Source organism: Colias eurytheme, chromosome 32, assembly GCF_061535395.1.
Source record: "Colias eurytheme isolate Ceu_HAF_F1 chromosome 32, ilColEury1 Martin Lab GWU primary, whole genome shotgun sequence".
Taxonomy (NCBI): domain Eukaryota; kingdom Metazoa; phylum Arthropoda; class Insecta; order Lepidoptera; family Pieridae; genus Colias; species Colias eurytheme.
The window spans coordinates 5,595,936-5,610,714 of NC_143011.1; the positions used below are offsets into that span (position 1 = coordinate 5,595,936).

Genomic DNA, 14,779 nt, shown 5'->3' on the forward strand with positions numbered 1-14,779 from the left:
ACGAAAGAATGCTCTACGCCTGTTTTAAAACAATTTGACATAGTGAGGTTAGGTTAGTATACATCGTAAGTTAGTAGGCATCGTAAAACATGGAATCAACATGGAAAGCTATTATTTTATTGACAAGTGTGACATCTGTGTAATTATAATTTAAAAATCTACAAATATCGAAATCTGTTAAACCTAAATTGTATTGAGTTATTGACTGTAGTCTTATTTATAGTCTTCTTTAAAATATAGGAAGAAATAACATTTATAACTATGTAATGTTGGAACCTCATAAATGAAACAACTCTTTGGGTTGAAGCGTTTTATTAGAATTAAACTTAAAAATAAATACATTTTAATCATACACTAAATCCTACTAATATTATAATTAATGGGAAACTTTGTGAAGATGGATGCATGTTTGTTACTCTTTTACGCAAACACTACTGAACCGAATACAATGAAATTTGATAAGACACAGGCTACTTTTTATTCTGGAAATTTCATGGGAACGGGAACTAGTTACTACGTAACACTCTACTGTTATATTCAATCACCTAAAATTATTTCATTAATTTTACTATTTTAAGGTTTGTTCTATCTGTAAAGAAGTCAGTTCATACAAACACACAGTTACTTATAACTCGATATTGAACGAAGTTTATCATAAGCATAAAGGCTATAATTTACCTATGCTTATAATATAGGAAAGACGAACGTGAACGATTTTCTTTTAATCTTTAAAAATTTCTCATAAAATAATTCAGGTTGGCGCCACATTAGTACCATGGTAAATAATTTCACTAGACTTAAGAAATAAACAAGCAAAGGAAAATCTCCCGCAAAGTTATACCGCGCTTTTTCATAAAATTAAACGTTAAAAAATCTACAACATTATCTCCTATTCTATTCACAGTTCACGAAATAAAATCACTCTAGCTATTTTCTCATAATATATTTACTACAATATTAAGATTTAAGCATACATATGGATATAGTGACAGAGAAAGCGACATTGTTTTATATTATGTAGTGATTAATGCTTTTACACTAAACAAAATTACATTTCCATTTAAAATATACAGTAAACTATGCACAAATGGAAGAATTAGATTTATTTTTGTTTATTCGCAAGTAAAGAGCATCTGTATTTAATATTGTCTATAAAAACATTATTATGTATAGGCAGTTAAAACATTATTTTAAACGTAATCGCAAAAATAAAAACGTAGGCTTCCGTCACCATTCGAAGCGAATACATACGCATATAATATGCATAAAGTTTAATATTTACATTTATAGCATTCAAATCATTCAAGTGCTTTACAAGGAAATTTTTAAGGAATTGTAATCTTTGATCAGGTCATTTAATTTCCATTGAAGTGAAAATGGAAACTGAAATGGCTTAGCTTTTGTACCTATGCAGAAAACTTAACGAAACCCTAATCTATATCAGTACAAAAATTGACCGAAATTGCGTAGACATTGTTAGATAAATTCATTCTAACAATGCAGCAACAAATGCTATTCTATTCGAGGCCGATATTAATTATCGATCGCCAGCTTCAATATTTTTGGATAGTTACAATATGGAAATTGTTATTTTAATATTAAAATAGGTGATTAAATTACTCGATTTTATTCTGAATTCGATTGATTAAAAATGAAGTAATATACGAACTTTTATTAGGTAAGAAACAGGTAGACACTACACACTAATAATTATTGCGAGTACAAATAATAATGCTAAAAACTAAACAATTTTTCTTGCGTAAAATACAAAATACAGCTTATTATTTCTATCAAATGTATATGATGAGCTTAGTACTTTTACAATAAGACTCTATTCGGCTAGGTTTTGTTCGTACATTTAATGTTTGAAAATATCTCTACTAATATATCTCTATAAAATATCTATAAATGATCTATCTATAAAATATCTCTGCTAATCTATATCACATCACATATAGTTAATTTCCTCCACAGGCACGCAGCACGCTGATCAACCACGCGCGCACGCACACCGGCGAGAAGCCGTTCGCTTGCACCGACTGCGGCAGGGCCTTCTCCCAGCGCACCGCCCTCCGCACTCACACACAGCTCGTGCACCTCAAGCTGCCGCGCGGCAAGGTGCGCACACACACACAGCTCGCATAGACACATATTATAATACACACACGTTATTTATTTGGTTACAATAAACACATTGCAACATATCAAACTATATTTGTGACCACTATACTATTTGTTTGTATAGAGCGCGGTATGAACAGTGACGAACTTGCGAGCGCACTGATCGTTTCTCTGATATTTCTTTTGTACCGCCTACCGTACTTACCAGCTTATGCCACGTAACACTGGCCACAGGCATTCTATAATGAATAAAACTGTTGTTGATCTATTAATTTATCTAACCTACCATTTTCCATTTTCTACCAAATTTTATCAATTTTTCTACTATTTTCTACCAAATCCGACGTATTTTCTACTAAATTCTACCATTTTACTAATAATTTCTACCAATTCTCTACTAAATCCGAAGTTTTTCTACCAAAACCTCCCATTTCCTATCCTTCCTATCCTTCCCATCATATTATATTTCTACCAAATCCTAACAAATTTTCTACCACATCCTACCGTACTTAAAAAGTTATTCCAGACGCAGCTTTTTTTTTCAAATAGATGAATTCTTAAAACTCTATGTGTACACTCTCCTAACAAGCAACCCGCCCAACTTTTCCGCCCGCTCATGAACTATCGTTTAAGATTATGTTTTCATAGACAAAATGCTCACATTAGCGAAGCGCTATTTGCCGGCTGCGCGAAGCGAGAGAAGGAAACATGAATTTTAAGGAAAAAATTAGCAAAATCGTTGAATTATTTTTTACGTGATCACGTGATTGTGGGACACACACTCGGTAAAATGGACACAGAGCAATGCGCGCGCTAATACATAATCTAAGCTTTAAACACATCAATATTTTGTTTGCTCTTCAATCACAAGTTAATGTAGAGCCATTTTAATAGGCAACATTTGACAGTTCAACAAAATTCAACAACGTAACCTAGTAACGGCGACATAGAATAATATGTTATTTCGTTTTGTTAGAATTGCACATTTGCAGAACTTTTTTCAATTACGATTACATATTTATAATAATAATGACCGATACAAGTAATTATTTAAAGATTTGATTTGACTGATAAACCATTCTAAACATAATAAACAATTTCTGATTTAAAGAACTGACGTCGCTACAATTTTGTGTCAATAAACCTTTTCTCTTTTTAAATACCAGAGACTTTACTCTAAAAATCAAAATCTGACATCTAGAATCGAATGCATTGATTACTTGTGAATAAAAATTATCATAAATAATTAATAAATGCGTTGTGTTTTTTTAATTATGTATTATACTTCTCTTATTTTGCTCCTTAAATTTACGAAAGAAAGTATATTACGGGGACAGGGATTCGCCTGATGAATTTTAAAATTGACATAGGTGTTTCAAGTTCGATTGACAAATGTTTCAAGTCCGTATCGATTAATTCGCTTTAATCGATGTTTTTAAGCAGGAAGATAAAATTGATAGATGTCAAATGTTGCCTATTAAATCGGCTCGACTATAATATAAATAATTTCACATTTCAGACCAAAACCAAACCACCCGCCGATGCGACGAAGTTCAAAGAAGAACCGCCGATTGTATTCGAATGGACTCGTCAGGGGCAATCGTTCGAATACTTCACTGTAACTGCGGGGCCATAGGGGCAAAATGTATGGCATGTAGGCAGATTTGAAGTGAAACTTCTTTAGTGGGAGTCGAGCATGCTTCGGCACGAATTGGGCCACGCTCGCACCGGGGAAGGTACCACACCCTCACAGAATATCGGCGCCATAGTGACAGTTTACTGTCGCGTTCCGTACGGTGAGTGAGGGGTCCGGAGGCCCACATCCCAATCCCCTCCTATCCCATCCTTATCCCTACATCCCCTCCAAATCCTAGTTCCTTCCTAATCCAATCAAACAAAATAAATATGAAAGCGGCTTTATCAGGTTGTGTACCCCAGGAGGGTACCTGCATAGGCTGTGCAGGAGAATCCCTCCCTCAGCGTTTAAGCTGGGGCAGCCCGTCGTACTCTGGGGCGGGCATAAATCCGCATCCTACAACATCAAGGGTCAAAAAAAGTAAACGTGCAACATCCTTTCGTAAAACGCTTTCCGTGGATTTCTGCAACATCAGGGGCCTTCACAGCAACTTAAACGCCGTCCATCACCATCTTGAAACGGCTAAGCCAGCTCTATTTTTTCTAACAGAGACTCAGATTTCTCCTCCTTCAGACACTGCTTACCTTACTTACCCAGGCTTCAAACTCGAACACTCGTTCGTGCCACGTGCCGGTGTTTGCGTGTACGTTAGGAGTGATATCTGCTGCCGTCGTCTCACCATCCATGAAGCTGACGATCTATCTATTATCTGGCTGCATATTGACTTCAGGGATCGTACCCGTATTTATGCCTGCCTTTATAGATCTCACTGCGGAAATACCGGCACTGACAAGCTCTTCGAACACGTGCAGAATATGTCCGATAGAATTCTGCAGCAGTACCCCTCCAGCGAGCTTATAGTACTAGGTGACTTCAATGCTCACCACTCTGACTGGCTCGGTTCGCGGGTTACCGATCATGCGGGGAAGACGGTCTATAACTTTGCCTTATCCTATAGTCTTACGCAGTTAGTCTCTTCACCTACACGAATACCAGATATAGACGACCACAGCCCCTCTCTACTGGACTTGCTGTTGACTACACACCCAGAAAACTACCAAGTATCGGTTGACGCTCCAATTGGATCGTCTGATCACTGCCTGATCCGTAGTGTAGTGCCCGTCGGTCTCGTTCAACGGCAAGGACAGGCAGCCTGCCGCCGAGTTTGGCATTTCAAATCAGCGGATTGGGATGGACTGCGAACTTTCTATGCGTCCTACCCATGGAGCCGAATTTGCTTTTCAACGGATGATCCTAACGACTGTGCCAGTTCTGTTGCTGACGTGGTCCTGCAGGGTATGGAACTCTTTATTCCATCCTCAGTAGTGCCCGTTGGTGGCAAAACTAAGCCTTGGTTCGATCGTGCCTGTTCTAGGGCGTCCCGCCGAAAGCAGGAACACTTTCGAGTTTGGGCTCAGGCGCAGGCGTTATCTGATCCTAACCTTAAATCGTATAAAAAAAAGTATAATTCGGCCTCCCGGGCTTACAAAAAAGAAATTGCCTTGGCGAAGGCAGATTATATTAAGAGGCTTGGACAGAGACTTGCTAGACTTCCATCTGGTACCCGTGCATTTTGGTCGCTGGCTAAGGCGATCCAAAATAATTTCAGTCAATCGTCCTTTCCAACCATGCGCAGGGGGGATCACAGTCTGGCCCATCTTGCAAAAGACAAAGCTGACCTCTTGGGCTCTATCTTTGCAGCAAACTCGACCTTGGACGATAGAGGAACCTCACCACCTTCAATCCCACGGTGTAATACGACAATGCCTGAGATTCGTTTCACACAACGTGCCGTTCGTAAAGCACTGTTCTCCTTGGACACCTCTAAGTCGAGCGGGCTAGATGGCATTTCCCCTACTGTCTTGAAAACGTGCGCTCCGGAGTTGACACCAATATTAACGCGCTTATTTCGACTCTCATACACAAAACGCGTGGTTCCGAATTGTTGGAAGACTGCCATGGTCCACCCGATCCCTAAAAAAGGTGATCGCACTGATCCAACAAACTACAGACCTATCGCCATAACCTCCTTACTCTCAAAAATAATGGAAAACATTATTAACTGCCAGCTTCTGTGTTATCTAGAAGAAAATCAGCTGTTAAATGATCGCCAATACGGCTTTAGACGCGGCCGATCAGCTGGCGACTTACTATCCTATTTAACACACAAATGGGCGGAAGCAGTTGAGAGTAAGGGAGAGGCGTTGGCTGTTAGTTTGGATGTCGCGAAAGCCTTCGATCGGGTTTGGCACAAAGCGCTTCTTTCAAAACTACCATCTTACGGGCTACCTGGAGGATTGTGCGAATGGATTGCCAGCTTTCTCGCGGAGAGGAGCATCAAGGTCGTTATCGACGGATCATGCTCCGATCCTCTGCCGATAAATGCTGGTGTCCCTCAAGGCTGCGTGCTATCTCCTACTCTGTTCCTTCTGCATATCAATGATATGTTGCAAGTTAGCAACATACATTGCTATGCAGACGACAGTACAGGGGATGCTAGCTATACCGGCCAGGCAAAATCCTCCAGCGAAACTGTTTTTGAGTGTCGAAACAAACTTGTTTCATCAATTGAAACTTCCCTTGAAAAAGTTTCAGAATGGGGTAAACTAAATTTAGTAGAATTTAACCCCAATAAGACTCAAGTTTGCGCGTTCTCCGCGAAACGGTCCCCATTTGTCCATTCACCTCGCTTTCAGAATACTCCCCTTAATATTTCGCCGTCCATCGGAATTCTTGGCGTCGATATTTCGAGTGACGTGCAATTCCGTGGTCATTTGGAAGAAAAAGCAAAACTGGCCTCCAAAAAGTTGGGCGTCCTCAATAGATCGGGAAAGTACTTTGAGCCAAGTCACCTCCTATTATTGTATAAGGCGCAGGTACGTCCTCACTTGGAGTACTGTTCTCATCTATGGGCTGGCGCCCCGCAGTGCCACCTTCTTCCACTTGACCGCATTCAACGTCGGGCAGCTCGAATTATCGCCGATCCCAGGATTACTGATAAGCTTGACCCTCTGTCATTAAGAAGGGACTTAGGGTCTCTTTGCATATTCTACCGATTTTATTATGGGGAGTGTTCTAAAGAACTATTTAACCTCATCCCTGCAGCACAGTTTCACCACCGCACATCCCGTCACAAGAACCTCTTCCATCCACACCACCTGGACGGTTGGCGAAGCACAACTGTGCGCTTTATGCGCAACTTTCTTCCGCGTACTGCTGTACTTTGGAACAAACTACCAAAGTCTGTATTCCCGAACAGCTTCAATATGGAGGCCTTCAAAAAGAGAGCTTATGACTACCTGAAGGGCCAATATTTTTCGTTTTACTAAATATCCTGTCCCTCTCCCTCTACCAGTAGGCAACACCCGTAACCCAGTTACGGTAGTCTATGGGCGGCGCACTTAGCTTACCATCAGGCAAGGCGTCGGCTCGTTTGCCTTCTTCTACCATAAAAAAAAAAAAAAAAAAAAAAAAAAAAAAAAAAAAACTTCGTTAGGCGCGTTGAGTGTCAAATTTCATGTCATGATAATACCGTCACGTTAACATAGGCGACGATTTTGGTATTGAATCTTAGTGTTTCGACTGAATAAAGTGTATTTTACATATTTTTGAGTTTTATTTATTTGCTGACCTTCCAAAATGATAATAAAATATAATATTTTGCAAAAAATAATTGATTTTTATTACGTAGTTAATACATTACACTGTCTCAGATTAGATAAAAATTAAAACTATATCAGAGCCAGCCTATTCATAAGTTCGCAAACACACGAAAATTTCTGTTAAATACAGCAATAATTTTAAAATTCATCAGGCGAATCCCTGTCCCCGTAATATACTTTCTTTCGTAAATTTAAGGAGCAAAATAAGAGAAGTATAATACATAATTAAAAAAACACAACGCATTTATTAATTATTTATGATAATTTTTATTCACAAGTAATCAATGCATTCGATTCTAGATGTCAGATTTTGATTTTTAGAGTAAAGTCTCTGGTATTTAAAAAGAGAAAAGGTTTATTGACACAAAATTGTAGCGACGTCAGTTCTTTAAATCAGAAATTGTTTATTATGTTTAGAATGGTTTATCAGTCAAATCAAATCTTTAAATAATTACTTGTATCGGTCATTATTATTATAAATATGTAATCGTAATTGAAAAAAGTTCTGCAAATGTGCAATTCTAACAAAACGAAATAACATATTATTCTATGTCGCCGTTACTAGGTTACGTTGTTGAATTTTGTTGAACTGTCAAATGTTGCCTATTAAAATGGCTCTACATTAACTTGTGATTGAAGAGCAAACAAAATATTGATGTGTTTAAAGCTTAGATTATGTATTAGCGCGCGCATTGCTCTGTGTCCATTTTACCGAGTGTGTGTCCCACAATCACGTGATCACGTAAAAAATAATTCAACGATTTTGCTAATTTTTTCCTTAAAATTCATGTTTCCTTCTCTCGCTTCGCGCAGCCGGCAAATAGCGCTTCGCTAATGTGAGCATTTTGTCTATGAAAACATAATCTTAAACGATAGTTCATGAGCGGGCGGAAAAGTTGGGCGGGTTGCTTGTTAGGAGAGTGTACACATAGAGTTTTAAGAATTCATCTATTTGAAAAAAAAAGCTGCGTCTGGAATAACTTTTTAAGTACGGTAGGATGTGGTAGAAAATTTGTTAGGATTTGGTAGAAATATAATATGATGGGAAGGATAGGAAGGATAGGAAATGGGAGGTTTTGGTAGAAAAACTTCGGATTTAGTAGAGAATTGGTAGAAATTATTAGTAAAATGGTAGAATTTAGTAGAAAATACGTCGGATTTGGTAGAAAATAGTAGAAAAATTGATAAAATTTGGTAGAAAATGGAAAATGGTAGGTTAGATAAATTAATAGATCAACAACAGTTTTATTCATTATAGAATGCCTGTGGCCAGTGTTACGTGGCATAAGCTGGTAAGTACGGTAGGCGGTACAAAAGAAATATCAGAGAAACGATCAGTGCGCTCGCAAGTTCGTCACTGTTCATACCGCGCTCTATACAAACAAATAGTATAGTGGTCACAAATATAGTTTGATATGTTGCAATGTGTTTATTGTAACCAAATAAATAACGTGTGTGTATTATAATATGTGTCTATGCGAGCTGTGTGTGTGTGCGCACCTTGCCGCGCGGCAGCTTGAGGTGCACGAGCTGTGTGTGAGTGCGGAGGGCGGTGCGCTGGGAGAAGGCCCTGCCGCAGTCGGTGCAAGCGAACGGCTTCTCGCCGGTGTGCGTGCGCGCGTGGTTGATCAGCGTGCTGCGTGCCTGTGGAGGAAATTAACTATATGTGATGTGATATAGATTAGCAGAGATATTTTATAGATAGATCATTTATAGATATTTTATAGAGATATATTAGTAGAGATATTTTCAAACATTAAATGTACGAACAAAACCTAGCCGAATAGAGTCTTATTGTAAAAGTACTAAGCTCATCATATACATTTGATAGAAATAATAAGCTGTATTTTGTATTTTACGCAAGAAAAATTGTTTAGTTTTTAGCATTATTATTTGTACTCGCAATAATTATTAGTGTGTAGTGTCTACCTGTTTCTTACCTAATAAAAGTTCGTATATTACTTCATTTTTAATCAATCGAATTCAGAATAAAATCGAGTAATTTAATCACCTATTTTAATATTAAAATAACAATTTCCATATTGTAACTATCCAAAAATATTGAAGCTGGCGATCGATAATTAATATCGGCCTCGAATAGAATAGCATTTGTTGCTGCATTGTTAGAATGAATTTATCTAACAATGTCTACGCAATTTCGGTCAATTTTTGTACTGATATAGATTAGGGTTTCGTTAAGTTTTCTGCATAGGTACAAAAGCTAAGCCATTTCAGTTTCCATTTTCACTTCAATGGAAATTAAATGACCTGATCAAAGATTACAATTCCTTAAAAATTTCCTTGTAAAGCACTTGAATGATTTGAATGCTATAAATGTAAATATTAAACTTTATGCATATTATATGCGTATGTATTCGCTTCGAATGGTGACGGAAGCCTACGTTTTTATTTTTGCGATTACGTTTAAAATAATGTTTTAACTGCCTATACATAATAATGTTTTTATAGACAATATTAAATACAGATGCTCTTTACTTGCGAATAAACAAAAATAAATCTAATTCTTCCATTTGTGCATAGTTTACTGTATATTTTAAATGGAAATGTAATTTTGTTTAGTGTAAAAGCATTAATCACTACATAATATAAAACAATGTCGCTTTCTCTGTCACTATATCCATATGTATGCTTAAATCTTAATATTGTAGTAAATATATTATGAGAAAATAGCTAGAGTGATTTTATTTCGTGAACTGTGAATAGAATAGGAGATAATGTTGTAGATTTTTTAACGTTTAATTTTATGAAAAAGCGCGGTATAACTTTGCGGGAGATTTTCCTTTGCTTGTTTATTTCTTAAGTCTAGTGAAATTATTTACCATGGTACTAATGTGGCGCCAACCTGAATTATTTTATGAGAAATTTTTAAAGATTAAAAGAAAATCGTTCACGTTCGTCTTTCCTATATTATAAGCATAGGTAAATTATAGCCTTTATGCTTATGATAAACTTCGTTCAATATCGAGTTATAAGTAACTGTGTGTTTGTATGAACTGACTTCTTTACAGATAGAACAAACCTTAAAATAGTAAAATTAATGAAATAATTTTAGGTGATTGAATATAACAGTAGAGTGTTACGTAGTAACTAGTTCCCGTTCCCATGAAATTTCCAGAATAAAAAGTAGCCTGTGTCTTATCAAATTTCATTGTATTCGGTTCAGTAGTGTTTGCGTAAAAGAGTAACAAACATGCATCCATCTTCACAAAGTTTCCCATTAATTATAATATTAGTAGGATTTAGTGTATGATTAAAATGTATTTATTTTTAAGTTTAATTCTAATAAAACGCTTCAACCCAAAGAGTTGTTTCATTTATGAGGTTCCAACATTACATAGTTATAAATGTTATTTCTTCCTATATTTTAAAGAAGACTATAAATAAGACTACAGTCAATAACTCAATACAATTTAGGTTTAACAGATTTCGATATTTGTAGATTTTTAAATTATAATTACACAGATGTCACACTTGTCAATAAAATAATAGCTTTCCATGTTGATTCCATGTTTTACGATGCCTACTAACTTACGATGTATACTAACCTAACCTCACTATGTCAAATTGTTTTAAAACAGGCGTAGAGCATTCTTTCGTTGTTCTTAGTGCGTTCGAAAAGAATATACTAGAATATGCAATATTCAACACTGAATACGAGTATTCGTTTACAATAAAAGATCACGAAAGAATGCTCTTGCTCTATCTCTATGTTCGTTTGGTCTAAATGCATGATCGTTATAGATGATTCTATTGCTGTATTTAACAGAAATTTTCGTGTGTTTGCGAACTTATGAATAGGCTGGCTCTGATATAGTTTTAATTTTTATCTAATCTGAGACAGTGTAATGTATTAACTACGTAATAAAAATCAATTATTTTTTGCAAAATATTATATTTTATTATCATTTTGGAAGGTCAGCAAATAAATAAAACTCAAAAATATGTAAAATACACTTTATTCAGTCGAAACACTAAGATTCAATACCAAAATCGTCGCCTATATTAACGTGACGGTATTATCATGACTTGAAATTTGACACTCAACGCGCCTAACGAAGTTTCACTTCAAATCTGCCTACATGCCATACATTTTGCCCCTATGGCCCCGCAGTTACAGTGAAGTATTCGAACGATTGCCCCTGACGAGTCCATTCGAATACAATCGGCGGTTCTTCTTTGAACTTCGTCGCATCGGCGGGTGGTTTGGTTTTGGTCTGAAATGTGAAATTATTTATATTATAGTCGAGCCGATTTAATAGGCAACATTTGACATCTATCAATTTTATCTTCCTGCTTAAAAACATCGATTAAAGCGAATTAATCGATACGGACTTGAAACATTTGTCAATCGAACTTGAAACACCTATGTCAATTTTAAAATTCATCAGGCGAATCCCTGTCCCCGTAATATACTTTCTTTCGTAAATTTAAGGAGCAAAATAAGAGAAGTATAATACATAATTAAAAAAACACAACGCATTTATTAATTATTTATGATAATTTTTATTCACAAGTAATCAATGCATTCGATTCTAGATGTCAGATTTTGATTTTTAGAGTAAAGTCTCTGGTATTTAAAAAGAAAAAAGGTTTATTGACACAAAATTGTAGCGACGTCAGTTCTTTAAATCAGAAATTGTTTATTATGTTTAGAATGGTTTATCAGTCAAATCAAATCTTTAAATAATTACTTGTATCGGTCATTATTATTATAAATATGTAATCGTAATTGAAAAAAGTTCTGCAAATGTGCAATTCTAACAAAACGAAATAACATATTATTCTATGTCGCCGTTACTAGGTTACGTTGTTGAATTTTGTTGAACTGTCAAATGTTGCCTATTAAAATGGCTCTACATTAACTTGTGATTGAAGAGCAAACAAAATATTGATGTGTTTAAAGCTTAGATTATGTATTAGCGCGCGCATTGCTCTGTGTCCATTTTACCGAGTGTGTGTCCCACAATCACGTGATCACGTAAAAAATAATTCAACGATTTTGCTAATTTTTTCCTTAAAATTCATGTTTCCTTCTCTCGCTTCGCGCAGCCGGCAAATAGCGCTTCGCTAATGTGAGCATTTTGTCTATGAAAACATAATCTTAAACGATAGTTCATGAGCGGGCGGAAAAGTTGGGCGGGTTGCTTGTTAGGAGAGTGTACACATAGAGTTTTAAGAATTCATCTATTTGAAAAAAAAAGCTGCGTCTGGAATAACTTTTTAAGTACGGTAGGATGTGGTAGAAAATTTGTTAGGATTTGGTACAGCCGGAGCGCGCCCCTCCTCGCCATCCCTCAGCCAAGTCTCGTTGATAGCCATCACATCTACTTTATGGCGCTCCATTGCCACCAGAAACTCATCATGCCTCGTACCCAAAGAACCAGGATTCAGAAGACCAACTTTAAATTTATTTTTGTTGTTCATTGTTATTGCAAATGTATAAATATAAGAAACACAAATAAATTAAATATAATATATTATAATTAAACTTTAAAACGTACACACAAACTATAATTATACTAGAAGAGACAAGTAGAAGCATTAAAAAAGACATCATTAAGATATTTAATGAATTAAATATAAAAATAAAATGTAAAATACAAGGAACATATTCTTTTAAACTCGGGAAACAATTGACACACCTCAATAAATCCGACTGCGTGAAGAATAAGATTATATAAATCGCATAGCAAAGACATCTAGATTTACATATTATTATAACAAATTTTACGAAATTAAAAACAAGTTGTCCCATAATCTTTTGCAAGTAAGTATTTAAGCGAAGCGGTATTTCGATCTCAAAATTAACTTTATGATGCTCCCTATACTCCCCTTTTTTACAATGATTCAATTTTAATATTAAAAGAAAACATTTATTAAATAATATTGAGAAACTAAATCTATACATTAAACGTAACACTAAACATGTAATATTTTTCATACAATGAGTGTTTAAAAATGCGGATTTTTGGATAATAAACCTATTGTGATCAGAAGCGAAACAGACATTGAAAATCTCCTCAACCAGGCAGCACCAGCACATCATCGGCGGTAATAGATATAGTATTTTATGTAGGTCACCATAGTTCAGTCGAATATCCCAAGCAATAATTTAGAACTTTTTAATTGTAGTACATATAACTCATTTTGTAAAAATGTTCCATCGTTAGCGAAATCTCAATTTAAGTTAAATTTAGTCCATATAAATGTAAGATCACTAATTAAAAATTTTTGTTATGTTTTAGAATTAATAAACAGTTCATGTTCACCAATAGATATTCTCATATTAACTGAAGTAAACATTAAAGATAATATCGCAAATATGTTCAATGTAAATGGCTATATAATGCACAAAAAGTTACGTAAGAATAAAAAAGGTGGCGGTATTATAATATACATACGGAACGTTCACGTATTTACATTCAAACATCACACTTTAAATCACTGTGAATCAATCATAGGTCATTTAACGACTAATCACAAATACGTTGCAACAATTTGTGCAATATATAGGCCACCCAACGAAAGTAAATACTTGTTCGTAAGGGAGATAAAGGATCTTTTATCTAGTAAACCTTTTAAACACTTAGATATTTTTGTTTTAGGAGACATGAACATAGATATAAAAATAAAGGGTAACATTCAAGATTTTTACATAAATAGCATGGCCGAGTGCGGTCTAACAAGTGTTATAACCGATTATACAAGAATTGAAATAAGAAACCAAATAATAACGCGTAGCGTAATCGATCACATTTTTGTAAGGACGCAATTGTTAGACCTGTACTCGGGCGCGCTCGGCACTGCAATGGCTGATCACCGTATGATCGTATTGTCGTGCATTGGACAATCATTAGCACATGTACAGGGTGACGTTAAAGTCATTCGAAAAATAGATAACAATAAACTTAATAATTTGCTTGATCATGTTAGCTGGGATGATTTTACGAATACAGAGTGTCCATATAAATTATATGATAACTTAAAAAATACCATCCAAAATTGTTATAATCAATCACAATTTGAACAAATAATTTCAACATCAAGTAAAAGAAACAAAGATCCTTGGATTACTAGCACCATAAAAACTATGTGTGAAAAAAAAGATTTATCTTTTATTGACTGGAAAAATGACCCGACTAATAAAATACTTCGATTAAAATACAATAAATTACGTAATAAAACGCGTAAATTCATAGAAAAATCAAGAAATAATTACTATCATAATCAAATTAATCAAAACTACAACAATAGTCACGCTTTATGGCAAATTTTGAATTCATTAACAGGTCGCTGCAAAAATTCAATAGACAACTGTATCTTAAAAGCATTTCATAAA

At 35.4% G+C, this 14,779-nt stretch overlaps 1 protein-coding gene across 1 annotated transcript in view; it reads right to left on the reverse strand.

The window, feature by feature from the left end:
• Positions 1 to 8,892: 8,892 nt before the first annotated feature.
• LOC149895233 (zinc finger X-chromosomal protein-like) overlaps positions 8,893 to 14,779 on the reverse strand; it is a 41,393-nt gene continuing 35,506 nt past the window's right edge. The window contains exons 3-4 of the mRNA XM_090119204.1: positions 11,556 to 11,654; positions 8,893 to 9,063 (exon numbers count right to left, since the gene is read on the reverse strand). Coding sequence (XP_089975330.1) covers positions 8,893 to 9,063; positions 11,556 to 11,654 — 270 coding nt within the window. The remainder of the gene's footprint in view (positions 9,064 to 11,555; positions 11,655 to 14,779) is intronic.